The 15,043-nt window shown below is 34.1% G+C and overlaps 1 protein-coding gene across 3 annotated transcripts; it reads right to left on the minus strand.

The window, feature by feature from the left end:
- Positions 1-3,170: 3,170 nt before the first annotated feature.
- Positions 3,171-7,678, minus strand: LOC113733694 (probable 2-oxoglutarate-dependent dioxygenase AOP1). Of its 3 annotated transcripts, XM_072082156.1 has the most exons (4): positions 7,547-7,678; positions 7,067-7,466; positions 4,935-5,271; positions 3,171-3,642 (listed from the first exon to the last, which is right to left on the minus strand). In XM_072082156.1, exons 2-4 carry the CDS (start codon positions 7,447-7,449, stop codon positions 3,379-3,381), a joined length of 984 nt encoding a protein of 327 aa, XP_071938257.1. In that variant the 5' UTR covers positions 7,450-7,466; positions 7,547-7,678; the 3' UTR covers positions 3,171-3,378. The 3 variants fall into 3 exon arrangements, with proteins under 3 accessions (XP_071938257.1, XP_071938256.1, XP_027115692.1); XM_072082155.1 differs by having other exon boundaries at positions 7,067-7,645; XM_027259891.2 differs by having other exon boundaries at positions 4,935-5,259; positions 7,067-7,643.
- Positions 7,679-15,043: the final 7,365 nt, after the last annotated feature.

Below are 15,043 nucleotides of genomic sequence, written 5' to 3' on the forward strand. Positions count from 1 at the left end.
CTGAAGCATACCTTTAAAATGGGCAAATTACACTTTACCCCCTGTGATTTAGTGTTTTTTACATAACCCTCTATGGTTTCAAAAGCTGTACATATCCCTCTCATCATTGGTAACACAGTAACCTAAAATTTCAAAAATACCCTTATGCAAAGTTGAAAACTATTTATTAACTAAGGGAGGTTATGTATGTATTTTGAAAACCGTAAAGGGGTTATATAGTAAAGTATTAAACCATAAAGAGGTTATATGATAAAACATAAAATCATATGAGATTAGTGTGTCATGTATTTATAAGGGTAATTTCGACATTTTTAAAGGTTCCATAACGAATGATCATTTTCGTCATTTTGATACTTTAATTCAAATCATGATGGGATTATGTATAACTTTTGAAACCATAGGGAAGTTATGTAAAAAAATACTAAACCACAAGTGGGTAAAGTGTAATTTGCCCTTTTTAAAATATGGCTTTAACTTTTAGGGATAATTTCAGAAACCTATCCTGAAGTTTCCAATAATTTCACTTAGCTCTCCTGAGCTTTATATAATTATGAGGACCTCCCTTGGTGTGATAAAAGACAACAATGCCCTTCATTAATTGTCAACTTATTGAAAAACTTAATAAAAAAAATTAAAGCTCTTTCATCTATTATCAATCAATAATTCAAACTATAATCTTTCCGATTTAACTTTTTATCCTCTTCCTCCTACATCTGTTTTCCTTCCAAACACATTTATTTATTATTATTGATCAAATGTGTACTAATGCTAGTAACAAGGCCATCATACATTCCAACCACTAATGCTTAACTATTCTGATGTTTATTCCCAATTTTCTCTTTTTCATTACTATTAAATAGCTTCTTTGCACACATTTTTGTTTCCAATTTTTTATGGATATTAGCAAATTGAAATTGTCAAATGATAGTTGAGTGATGATTTCGTTATATAACTAGATGGAGATGAAGATAATGGCAGTATAAAAAATAAGGAATTAAGGATAAAAAGTGAAATAGGGACTAAATAAAGATTATACTATTATGGTTGTTATGAAAAAAAAAAGTGTTCCTTGTATATCTATAACTTCATTGTATTTCTATTTTTTATTTGCAATTATTAATGATGTTGTTCTTATAGAGAGAATTTGATTGATTTTGAACTCTATGCAGATGGAGTATATTGAATATTGATATTAGTAGTGATGGTTTAGACTATTTTATATTAGAAATGTGGCAGCTGTAGAATTGAAATTTAGATATATTGATGACTATTGCTTTGTATTAAGCAAAATTTGATATTGATATGAGATTGTAAGTAAGCTTTTAGGTATTTGATGTGGTATTTTGTAGTTGATAGGATTGTTTGCATTGGACATTTTTAGGTAAAATAAGGACGTTAGAACAAAGGTAAGTGTTTACTTAGTGATGATTTGGATATTAATAGGTAGGCAATGGTGATAGCAAGTAATGATGAATAAAATAGAGACGGTGAACCCTTTTTTCTTTTTTTTTATTGTGAATTATAACTCAAGGGCATTATAGGATTTTTAAGAAAAAGTCTAGCCTTTTGGACTTAAAATGTTGCTTAGACAATGAAAATAGAGGAGTTAAGTGTAATTTTCAAAACTTGAGGGGTGTTTTCTACAATTGTTAAAAATCTCAGGGCAGGTATGTGAAATTATCCCTAACTTTTAAGAACTAATTTTTGGAGAGTAAAGATAATTGGAATAGTTTTAGAAACTTCCCCTGAAGTATATGCTAATATTATTTGGCCCTCTTGAAGTTTCAAAATCATCATTTACCTCTCTATGTCAGGAGATGAGACCGCTAATCACTATTACAACATTGAAAAAAAATTACCTTCGCCATTATAACACTTCTTCAAGCAAACAAATATGGAAGAGAAAAATAAAAAATGCTAAAATAAAATGGCTATTTTAACAATTTTTTTGCACTTAAACCATCCCATTTATTTAACCTTTCTACACCAACCGCATATCAAATTATCCGTGCTATTCTAATAATTATTTAAGCAAATAAAATCTAGAAGAAAATTTTCAACTTGAACACAATTTTCTACTTGTATGACGTAAATAAGCTAAGTTTGAACTAGCTCGAGTTCAAAAAACTCAAATATGTTCGAATATATTATACAACTCTGAAATTTAAAAAAAAATGATCAATTTAATTTGCCTATTGAATGAAAAAATCTTCTTTGCAGATATAAGAAGATCCCCAATATTTAAACAAAATGAAATCCTACACAATAGAGATGTGATAAATTTACATAATTAATAAGAAAAATTAGTAATACTAGCTTGCATAAATGTATAAATGTAGATGAATTTAAACGAAGTAATTGCGAGTCGAGCCAAGCTCAACTCATTTAGGAAATGAGCCTAAATTGTTGTATCAAATTGTTGTGAGCCATATACCATAAATGATTATTTAAAATCAACTTTTCCCTTTTTTTTTCCTACATTTTCATGTCATGCTCTCCTACACCTAAATTGTTGTATCAAATTGTTATGAGCCTTCAAGCATACTTTGGGAGTAACAATAGTTTTAGCATTTGATATGGATCTTTTTAGAGTTTGGCCGACTTTGTCATAATTAAAACTCAAAATAATGGACGCAAGATAATAGCTTAAACTTCAGGCTGCAAAATGAAATTGTTAGAAACCCCAAGAGAGGTTTTTTTTTTTTGGGGGGTAAATTATCCATTTCGAAAATTACATTTAACTTCTTAAATTTTATATTATGTGACTTCTGTCTATAACCTTGCCATTACAACATATGCATGTCTGTCTATTCTATGCAAATATGAGCAAATTATATACCCATATATACACATACAGAAACGTGTAAGTAGATTATTTTCTCAGTTGCAGCAGGATTTGAGGCTACGAGGAACCTTAAGGTTCTTGAATATGCTCTTTGAGGTTATTGAAGTATTACTAAAGAAATTACTTGTTATACAACATCTGGCAAGTTTACATATCATGTTTAATTTTCCCGACGAAAAATGTTGATTTAGTTGTGATTAAATGCTGTTGGACTGACATCTTGAACTATGCGTGTCATGTCTCCCATCAAATTAAAACTACTCCTACAATTTTCCAAAAAGGAAAGGTAAAACTAAAGAAGATTAGGTACTAATAGATAAACTAATTTGATCCAAGCATTATAACTGAACATTCTTTTATTACTATTACAATTTTGATTTTCAATTACAAACCATAAGTGCCCAATTCATTAAGCACTCTGAAGCATAATTAAGAATTGGAAATCAGAAACATGTATCCTTTATAATATATATGTAGTTCTTGAACACCAATGTGTATCATGTAAATTAGGTAATGCAGCCAGCAGCAGCACTTCAAGAGGGACAAATGGCGTCCTTAAGTGCCAAAAGGACTTTGAGCTTATCTTCAGTTACGATCACCCTTTCTGCATAGGCCAAAGAAACCAAATCAAGATTATCAAATGGCTTAAACAGTAAAGGATGTTGCTCATCGACTAGCTCTTCTGGTGCTTCCACCATCCCTTTCTTGTAGGCGAACAACAAAATCGAGTATCTTGGCTCTTCTGATGCCATCATGACTCGATGAAGAATGGAATGTATCCTGCCATTGCTCCATGCCTGTGGAAAGAAATATTTGATCATAATCGTTCTTATCTTGGAAAGGATTACTAATTAAAGATTAACTTTTTATGCGCTGGCAGTGTAGTTAATTTTTAAACATAGATCAACGCACATCACTTGTTACATGATTACGAGTTGTGGGCTCTCAAAAGACGTTATTTCTATGCATGCCATTGCAAAATATTTGTGGCACAATTGCATGTAACAAGTAGATGAGAACCAAAGGATAAATGTCATAAAGTTAAACTTAGATCATCCAGCGAGAATTTTACCGTAATTCAACTGGGCAATTCAAGGTAAGGATAGAATATATGATGGAATTCCGTAATCTCCACTGTTAATTCTCCGATTTCCATGGAGTACTTTTCTTCATTTGAGAGTAGGTGGTGTTGCATAAGCACTATGTAATTAGACTCTTGTAATCTTCAATTGGCTAATATTCCTCCCATTATTTGGTTTTGCATTGTGTGAAAGTCAGGGAAGCAGCAAGAGACCATTTCACTACTTTTGGAGCTTCAAAACTCAAGACTCAATATTTTATACTTGTCATATTTGATTTTTTGAACCACTGAATTCCCTCCAAATTTCAGATCTCGAGATTATATTTACCGTCTATTTTTAGTCACTCAGACATTTTCAAAAGAGTAACATTTTTCATATAGACAGTGTAAGGAATGTCATTCAGCATATAAGGATCCTGTTAGCGAGCGAAATTGGGCAGTTGCGCCACATTTATAGAGAGGCCAATGCGGTTGCTGATGCTCTGGCGAGCCTCTCAGGTGGGGGTCAAGGAATGTTCGACTCCTTCTCTAAATTGCCTCAACATATTCAGGCATAGTATTGGTTAACTTGGACAATACCATCTATGTAGGAATTTAACGTGTGCATGTAAGGGAGTAGTACTCCCAATTTTCAGCTTTCCTCAGTTAAAAAAAAAAATGTCAAAGGAATTATCTACTTAGACACGCTCGTGTAAGGGAATAATACTCCTTATTTTTAGCTTTTTCAATCATTTTGGCTAATATATACATATATATATATGTATATATATATATATATATATATATATAGACAGTGTAAAGTTTACCTTACACAAGAAGAATAAATCCATGACTCTAACGCTCCTAGCAAAAAAGGATTAAAATTTAAATAGAGATTGCGTATCATGCTTCTAACAGGAAATTTAGGCTTAAATCGAGATTAAAAAATAATCATTATCAGTGAAAGGAAAATACTCATCAAGTAAATTTGCATTAGGAAAATACTCATCGATGAAAGAAATGGCCTACCATCAATGCATCACCAGCAACAACAGCGAAGGACGAGGGAGGAAAATCAACCGGAATCCAACTTCCATCATTGGACCTGACCTCCAAACCATTGACTTGATTTTGATGAAGTATGGTCATGAAACTCAAGTCTGTATGGGCAACCAAACCTACATATTTCTCTGTGAACTTGGTTGCTGCTCTGTACTTGTTGACTCTACACACATAAGCTATTGATTCTCTGAAAGATTCATAGTATTTCTCAACCCCATAGCTTTCAAATACCATTCTGATTATCACCTCATGCAGTTCTGCCACTTGCTTTGAGTAGGATTGCATGATTTCACTGATCATTAAGCTCAATAAACAAAATAGAAAAGAAGAAAAAAGGAACAATTACAATCATATTTACTTATACATGAGAAGGATCAAAACTGCAGGCCGGGTTATATCTATAACATTTCTGATAACCAATTTTTCTTAGTGTAATAAAAGAATTAGTTTCTGACAAGCTTTTGTTACTGTAGAAAAAGATTTATGTAAGGATTGCTCAATAGGCATTGGTCAAGAAGGGCCTAAGGTGTCTGTGTTTCCAAAAGTGAAATTCAATCCACCAAATTCATATATGCAAAGGGACGAGAAATGTAAATATGTGCATCTAAATGGTGAATTGAGCCGTAATTTAAATCACCTATTTGGTTTGGGGGTTGGAGGTTGGTTCTCTCCCTCCAACCCCCAAATGAAAAGTTATGAATGATTCTACTTTCATAAATTGTTTTATCTCGAGAAGCTAATGAATTAGTTGTGTAGTAAAATATAAACATGCTAAAATTAGTATATAGGAATATTTTTGTGGTATATTGGTAAATAGTGTAAATGTGGGCCTTATAGTCAAAATTGAATACCCATTAGCAAGAAAAGTCCGTCTTCTGTGGTGAACATCGGTCCCTATAGTTTTGACTTTTGCAGAAGCTTAGCCAAAATTTTTTTTTATCCCATTGAGATTGCTATTTTTAGGAGTTTTGTAATGTATATAAAATAAAAAAATAATTGAGAAATGTATTTATAAAAAATCATGATCCAAACAAGGTTCTTAGAATAACGATTTTTTCTTCAAAGTTGATTAAAAAAAAACTCGGCTATGAACAGGAAAGGCTTAAGAAAAGGCCTCAAATGTGTTATACAAAAGCAAATCAAAAAGCTGGGATTTCCCCATATCACCAGCCGTTTTTGGAGCAGCAAGTTCCGTTCTGGTTCAATTTTTAAGGAGTTGGTTAGGGGTGGCAATAGGGTAAAAAACGGATTGACGGGTCGGGTCAAAACTTAGATATAACAGGAGACCCACTGATTTGAACACAACTTGCCAACCCGCGGTGGGTCAACATGTCTGACCTGAATACAAAATTTTCAGATTGGCGAGTCCGCCAAATGATCCGAAATATAATTCCAATTTACTAATCTATTGCTATAATTTCTAACAAAACTAATTCCACACAAGACTACTTACATAATCAAATAATAAAGACCATAATAAAACAATCCCAAGTTAGATCTAAAGTAAATTAAGACACCTTAAGAGTAGAAAATAATGTAACACTTCATCTATCCAAAAATAATAACTCCAACTTCACACAAGTCAAACAAATTAAATTAGAACAATCTAAACAAAAGGCGGCTAGCAAAATACAAGTTTAAAATCAATTCTTACAATCCACATGAAACAGATACAAAAACCTATTTAGATAAATTTTTTTATATATTTATTAACTTATTTTATTTCCTAAACGGGATAATGGGTCAACCCATTTCTGACCTGAGTTTGACTTGTTTTCTTTTTAGGTTCATCGGGCCACTTCTAGAGTATTTGGGATCCTCGGTGACATGTTTTCTATGCCAATCCAATGCCACCAATGGTGTTGCGCCAAGTGTCTTGTTATTATTTAAACTTGTGTTAAACCAAGCCAAATTGAATTATTAGAAAATTAAAGTTTAAATAATAACAAGACACTTGGCGCAACACTATTGGTGGCATTGGGTTGGCATAGAAAACATGTCACCGAGGATCCCAAGTGCCTCTAGAGTCGGTTGATATATATATATAAACAGTACATATAAGTAAAATAACTAGATCATGATCAAGGACAAATGCTAACCTGACATAATCCTTCCTTCCGGAGGAGCAAAAGAGATTAATGAAGCCATCAAAGGCTTCCTCACTAGTTGGATCTTCAATAGAAGTAGTTTCAAACGAGGGAAATTCATCAGCAGCTTTCCCCAAATAACCCGAATAAGGTTTATCTGAAGTGAACTGACATTTTTTCTCCATGGGGAGACCATAGAACTCCTTTACTGCTTGGTAAAAACCATTCTTGACTTCTGAAGAAATTTTGTCATGAGTTACAAGAAAAATCCCATGATTCTCAAGTGCACACTTCACTTGCTTGCTTGTGGAGATCCAAATGCTGGTCCCAGGTTTCAAGTTTTCACTGCTAAAATCTATGAGAGGCGGATTTGATGGAGCTAATTGGGAGTCCATGACTATGTTGTTGAGCCCTGGAATAAAAAAAACTCGGTTGTAACAGATTTAAAGCTACAAAGAAGCTCAAGATTGGTGGATAGGTTCTTCAACGTACAAGAATGGGAAGGAAGATGCCGATCTTAAAATGATCAGGAGCAGGTCAACATTTAGCCAGTCCGCTTTTGCTGCCAAACAGAACAAGCCAAGAGAAAAATAAGTAAATTGTTCGAGTGTGGCTAAAAAATTCTTTCTCAGTATACAAGTGACAAGTCACACTATCATATGGAGTATTAACTAGTAGTAAATAATTTCATTTATTAAAAAAGTTAAAATAGATATTCTTGTCTAACGAGTCATTTGCATTTACAGTAATATTCAAATTTATGAAGTTGTTGAAGCATCAACATCATAATTGTTAGGGTAAATTATCAATAATGTCATGAGATTTTGCATATTAATACATGACGTCTCTACCGTTTCAAAATATTTACACAATTCCTCTCTTATTTAAAGCAAAATGAACCAATGATGAAAAGTACTTCCGGTTATGGCAATTATCCAAATGCACTCCAAAAATATATTTGGATTCGCTGACTTCTTCAAATTAAAACTCATTTGACGCTTAGTTTTATTCATTTTTGCTTTTGCATTTTCAAACCCTTTTTTGAAGTCAAATGTGTTATTCTAGTTTCTTTGAGCCTAAATGTTTCCAAGCATCAAGACTAACATATTTATTTCTCTTCACCCCGCCAAAAATAATTTTTGACTTTAAAATTTTCCCTTTTTTCAACTAGTTCAAGTCATACCCTTTTCAATTTAAATTTTTATATCACTTTTTTTCATGAGCTATTCAAGGATAATTTAGCAATAAAAATTGCTTTCAGCATTTTATATAGATACTTCGATTTACTAACTTTTTAAAATTTAAACTCGAAATTGGGGAGACAGTATAATATTATAAACTTCAGGGCTAGCAAAACCTCAAATGTTGAAATGATCCCCTTTTAAAATTACATTTGCCTTCTTCAAATTTCACATCATGTGACTTAGTCTATAACCTTTCCAACAACATTGATTTCTCTTAAACTTACAAGTTGGACCATTACTCTTTGTGTGTGTGTGTGTGTGTGTGTGTGTTAGTAAATTATTGTACATAAGCATGGACGGATAAAATTGTACCTTAAACAGTCTTCTTCCCAGAGGACAAAAGAGATTTGTGAAACCTTCTGCAGCTTGTATACTAGTTGCATCTCCAATGGCTGTAAGTTCAAGAATAGGAAGTTGATCATCACGACTGGCTTTTCTTCTCTTTGGGGAGCTCATAAAACTCCTTTATTGCTAGGCAAAAATCATCCTTGACAGCTGAAGAAATTTTGTCATAAATTGCCAGAAAAAACCCATGATTGTCAAGTGCATTCTTCACTTGCTTGCTTGTAGATAGCCAAATATTTGTGCCAAAAAAATTTTTTTTGCCAGGATTTAAGTTTTCACTGCTAAGACCTACGTGAGGAAAAGATTTGATGGAGTTTGGGAGTCGATAACTTTGGCCTTGAGCCTTGCATCTCAGTTGTAGCAGATTGAAGGCTACAAGGAACCTCAAAGTTATTGAAGTGTTGATAAAGTATATACTTGTTAAATAGATTAATTTTTCCAATTAAAAAAGTTGAATTAGTTATGTTGTCACCAACTGAATAAAATGCTGCAGGACATTTTGAACTATGTTCGTATGCTCCCATCAAATTAAAACTGCATTTTCCCCAAAAAGAAAAGGAAGAGATTGAAATGATCCCCATTCCACACAACTAGACAACAGTACGTACTAACAGAAAAACTAATTTGATCCAAACCATTAGAACTGAACAATCTTTTACTACTATTACAATTTTGATCCTCAATTAAAAAACACTTTAAGATGGACAAATGGTTTCCTTAATTGCCACACAGGACTATGAGTTTATCTTCAATTACGTTCCGTTCAACCTTTTTGTGAAGACCACAGAAGCCAATTCAAAATGATCAAATGGCTTAAACAATAAAGGATGTTGCTCATCAACTAGCTGTTTTGGTGCTTCCACTATCCCTTTGCTGTAGGAAAACTGTTGGATCCTTAATTTGACGTTGGATTTATATGTGAATAATTATGTTGCAGACAGTCAAATAAGTTTAAATCCAATTAAAGTGATCAATTATAGTTTAGCTTTATTGTATCTAATAGGATGTGGGACTTTAATGTATAGAAACTTAAGGATAATTTCTATTTTTATGATGGGATGAAATAAGAGTTCTAAAAAAAAATATTAAGAAAGTTATCTATAAATAGAGTTATGATCACCGAATCATACGTATTTTTATTTTCATATTTTTTTTAGTATCACAAAATACCTCTTCTCATCATCAGAAAATATACCAGATCGTCATCCCAAGAGCTCTCTCAAGGGATTAGCGGATAAGTGTTGACCTGGAAGGCCATCTCAAAATCTCGAAGAATTCAAGTACCAGTTAGTCAACATGAATCCAGGTATGCTTCTGCAATTTTACTGTTAATTTATTTCTTAATAATCACTATAAAGATTTTGGATTCAATAGGTGATGGTTTTCACCAAAAGTCAATATACCACTAACAAAAACAATCCGATCCACTGCCTTGTCTCTTCTGAGGACATTATTGTTAGTTTGTTACTTGATGAACACTACAACTTGTCCGGCCATTGCTCCGTGCCTGTGGAAAGAATTATGACATTATCTTTCTTATCTTAGAAAGAGTATAACATTCATCTACACCCATAAACTCTGGTCTCTGGCTAGTACCTTCAAACGGAGAAAGAGCACTGACAGTCCCAAATCAAGTTTGATGTCGTCTACGGCTCAATCTTCTCATAAAAGGTTATTAGGCAGCAAGGTGAAATATCTTGAAAATTTTTCCCTCTCTGATGATGTTGATATGGAGGATGTTCCTCTTTCCAAGAAATCTAATACAGCTGGTTCAACCACATCACATGGTATATCAATGGCGGAGGCTGGTCACCAGCCCCGCCAAGAATCATGAGTCTTTTAAGCTGGAACTATCGAGGGTTGAAAAACCTCCACACAGTTCATGAACTCGATCCAGAGTTTTATCCGGAGGGAAAGACTTTCAATTATTTTTTTGATAGAAACTAAGTGTTCTAGTAGATTTGTGGAGAAATTGAAGTAGCAAATTGGGTGGTTTGATATTGGTGTGGATGCACAGGGCACTTCTGGTGGGTTAGCTCTCCTGTGGAAAAAAGATCTTGACATATCATTGAACTGCTTTGCAAGTAATTTTATTGATGCCAATGTTCATATGCCAAATTACACATGGCATTTCACTGGCTTCTATGGACATCCTTGATGTTTCAAAGTGAAAATATTCCTGGGATTCTCTCCGAAAACTAAGCACACAATCTCGGCTCCCCTGGCTTTGTATTGGTGATTATAATGTAGTCCTTAGCCAAATCGAATTTCAAGGTTTTGGTCCACGAAATAACAGGCAAATCATGAATTTTCGTCGGGCCTTGATGGATAGTAATCTGCATGATGTGGGCTATGAAGGTTTCACTTATACATGGTGCCATAGTCGGACATATCCAAATACGATTAGAGCGAGACTTGATCGCGCTTGTGCAACTCAAGATTTTGTGGACTTATTCCCTGATTCAAAACTCAAGCATGTGCATTCTAAATTCTCTGATCATTTGCCTCTAGTTTTTAGCTTTGAGAATTTCATTAAATCTTCAAAGACTACAAATGAGACGAAGAAATTTAAACGTTTTATGTTCGAAGTCATGTGGATAAAGGCAGATAATTGTGAAAATGTAATTCGACAATCTTGGGAAAGTACATCTGCGGATAATGCTTGTGTTAATTTGTTAAAGAAAACTGATGAATGTCGAATGGGTCTTTTACAATGGAGCAAATCAAGATTTGGTAATGTTTGTTCTGCAGTAGACGACCTAAGGAAAAAGATTGCTAAGCTGCAGCAAAGGACTCTCTCTGATGCTGTTAAATCTCAAATTGGGACTTTAACAAATCAATTAGAGGATATTTTGGATCGGGAAAATACTATGTGGAAGCAAAGGAGTAAAACTCACTGGTATCGAGAGGGGGATCGGAATACAGCTTTCTTCCATGCACAGGCATCCAAGCGACAAAACAAAATCAAATAAATGGCCTTTTCAATGATGCGGGGCAGTGGTGCAACTCTTATGATGATCTGGAGAACATTATCTTAGATCATTTTGGATCCATTTTTTCCAGTTCAAAGCCATCTGAGATAATTGATGCGGTTTTGCAAAGAGTGCAACCTAAGGTATCTAAACGAATGAATGATTCACTGATGCGAACTTACTCAGCTTTTGAGGTAACACAAGCTTTAAATCAAATGCATCATTTTAAATCTCCCGGTCTTGATGGCATGTCCCCAATACTTTATCAGAAATTTTGGCATGTTGTTAGTCAGGATGTAGTGAAACGTGTTCTTGAATTCCTGAACAATGGGCATTTTGATGATCGATTGAATTTCACTTACATTTTGCTTATCCTAAAATGCCAATGTCCATCCAATATAACTCAATTTCCTCCAATTAGTTTATGTAATGTAGTTTATAGATTAGCTTCTAAGGTTATAGTTAATAGATTAAAGAAAGTTCTTTCAATAATTCTCTCGCCCTTTCAGTCTATTTTTATTCCTGGTCGTCTTGTTACAGATAATATCTTGATCGCTTACGAAGTTAACCACTCTCTTAAATCAAAGTCTACAGGCAAAAAGGGATCCATGTCCATTAAATTGGACATGAGCAAAGCGCTTGATAGGGTTGAGTGGTCTTTTCTTAAAGGAATGTTGTTGGCTTTAGGTTTTCATCCATCTTTTGTTGATCTTATTTCCAGTTGTTTCTCTACTATTTCATATTCTTTTCAGCTGAATGGTGTTCAATTTGGTTATCTACGACCATAGTGGGGCATTAGACAAGGCGATCCAATTTCTCCGTATTTATTTCTCATATGTGCAGAGGATTTTTTCCTATCTATTACAAGAAGCAGAGGCTTGTGGTACATTGTCAGGAGTTTGAATAGGTCAGAGTGGCCCCAAGCTTTCTCATTTATTATTTGCATACGATACTTTGTTATTTGGCAAAGCAACCCTACAAGAAGCTCAACATATTCAGGATATCTTGCAACTATATAAGGAAGCTTCTAGGCAAGAGATCAATCTTGAGAAATCAGCTGTGGTTTTCAGTAGTAACATAGATTTCTCAACCCGACAAGATATCACTCAGTTCCTGAATATTAAAGAAATGGTTGCACATGAAAAATATCTTGGTCTTCCCACCATTATTGGACGCTCCAAATGTGACGTATTCTCTTCTATCAAGGATAGAATTTGGCAACGAATTCAACGATGGAATGAACAACGGTTATCAAAAGGGGGAAAGAAAATTTTGCTGAAAGCAGTGGTTCAGGCAATTCCCACAAATTCGATGTCTTGTTTCAAATTTCCAGATTCTTTGCTAATGGATATCCAATCAATGATGAGCAGTTTTTGGTGGGGTGATGGAAATAAGGCTAGACCAATTCACTGGGTTAGTTGGGATAAACTTTGCAACCGAAAAGAAGATGGAGGAATGGGTTTTAGGCAGCTTAAGACTTTTAATCTTGCATTGTTATCTAAGCAAGCGTGGCGTATTGCTACACAACTATCTAGCCTTCTTCATCGGGTATATAAAGCTAAATATTTTTCCAATACTGATTTCTTCCAGGCTCAAGAAGGATCACGGCCTTCCTGGTCTTGGCGCGAACTATGTGAGGTCAGGAAGTATACACAAGCAAGAAGCAAATGGCGAGTTGGTTCTGGCCAGTCTATCAAAATCTGGAAAGATAGGTGGCTTCCACAGCCATCTACTTTTAAAATCGTGTCGCGGTCTACTGCATTGCTGGAGAATTCCACAGTTGATTGCCTAATAGACTACGAGCGAAAGACTTGGCGAGTTGACTTATTGCAGGAAATTTTTTGGCCTAAGGAGATTGAATTAATTCAAAGCATTCCAATTGGAGACACTCATAATAGGGATAAGCTAATCTGGCACTTTTCAAAGAATGGATATTTTACTGTGAAGAGTGCGTATCACTTGATCAAGCAACGATCTTCTAATTGGGAGAATTTGCCATCAAGTAGTAGTACTCTAAAGCAAAATGTTTGGTCTCGGCTTTGGCATTTGAATCTTCCTGAGAAAATTAAAATTTTCTTATGGAGGGCATGTAAAGATATACTACCAACCAGCACAAAACTCAATACTAAAGGGCTCCATTTAGATACCTCTTGTCCTTTATGTCTCGCTCCAGTTGATGATATTGATCATACCTTCTTAACTTGTCCTGTAGCTGTGCAATAGTGGGTGCTTAGTTTCTTAACCCATAAAGTTCAACTGCAATCGACTGATCATATAACATCCTAGCTTCCCCACCAGTTTTTACGACTATCAAGCAAAGAGATGGAATTGGTGGGTGTTATTCTTTGGAATTTATGGAATAATCGGAATGGAGCAATCTTTGATGGGCCCTACAGAGATCCTCTTAGCTTGGTCTCCCTGTCCATAGCATTCTCGAATCAATTCCATGAAGCAAATTCCAAAGATAAGTGCAATATGCCTACCTCTCTTCAATCAAGGCTATCAATAGGTCATTGGATACAACCCAATGCGGGTTTTTTTAAGGCAAACTTTGATGGAGCTGTGTTTATGGATGATAAATCATCAGGGGTTGGTGTTATTATCCGAGATGATAAAGGAAGTTTTTTTACTGGCCTCTCCAAGAAAATTCCTGGGATATTGGAACCAGAAGTGGTTGAATCATTTGTGGCCAAACATGCTATTCAATTACTACAATTCTTGGGTCTCAATAAGATTGTTTTGGAAGGAGATTCACAAAAAGTCATCAAAATGCTAGACCGTTTGGAATCTGATGATTCATCATGTGGCTTGTTGATTGATGATACCATTGTCTTATGTCAAGATTTCATGTGTTTGGAAGTTTCATGGATTTCTAGGTCGTTTAATGTTCCTGCTCATAACCTTGCTAAGTATACTGTTAATCTTTCAGACTCTTGTATATGGAGAAACTCTCCTCCATCTTTTATTTGTTCTGCACTTGTTGCAGATTTGATCTCATGATTAATAAAATTATTCTATTTTATTATAAAAAATATATATATGTAATTCAGTTTTGGGCTCTCAAAGAAATTAAAGTATATATTTATGGATACTAAAAAAAGGATAGATCCCGTATATATTTTGGAAACCAATACTTTAATGTTATAAGTTTGAAAGTTAATTGGTAGATAAAATCATGCCATGTTCATGTTATATTGAAGAGCCCATGGAAAATAGTTGTCGTGCATTTTCATTTAATTAAGTAGATAGCAATCAAAGGAAAAAACATCATAGAGTCAAACATTGAATTCAGAAAGCTACTAACTAATTCGACTCATATAACATGAAAAATAATAATGTCTAACATACTAAGAATTAGATTTTGATGTGAAATAAAAATTGTAGAAAACTCCAGTATAAAGAAAAAGGAAATATTGTTCATGTGCTTT

The sequence above is a fragment of the Coffea arabica genome, chromosome 3c (assembly GCF_036785885.1).
Source record: "Coffea arabica cultivar ET-39 chromosome 3c, Coffea Arabica ET-39 HiFi, whole genome shotgun sequence".
Lineage (NCBI taxonomy): Eukaryota > Viridiplantae > Streptophyta > Magnoliopsida > Gentianales > Rubiaceae > Coffea > Coffea arabica.

Excerpts from the sequence above, each read along its gene's own strand:
- LOC113733694 (XM_072082156.1), bottom strand. The coding sequence starts at position 7,449 with ATGGACTCCCAATTAGCTCCATCAAATCCGCCTCTCATAGATTTTAGC. Across the intron at positions 5,272-7,066 it reads GGAAGGAAGGATTATGTCAG|CTTAATGATCAGTGAAATCA; the intron begins GTTAGCATTTGT and ends TTGTTTATTGAG. Across the intron at positions 3,643-4,934 it reads TTGCTGGTGATGCATTGATG|GCATGGAGCAATGGCAGGAT; the intron begins GTAGGCCATTTC and ends TTCTTTCCACAG.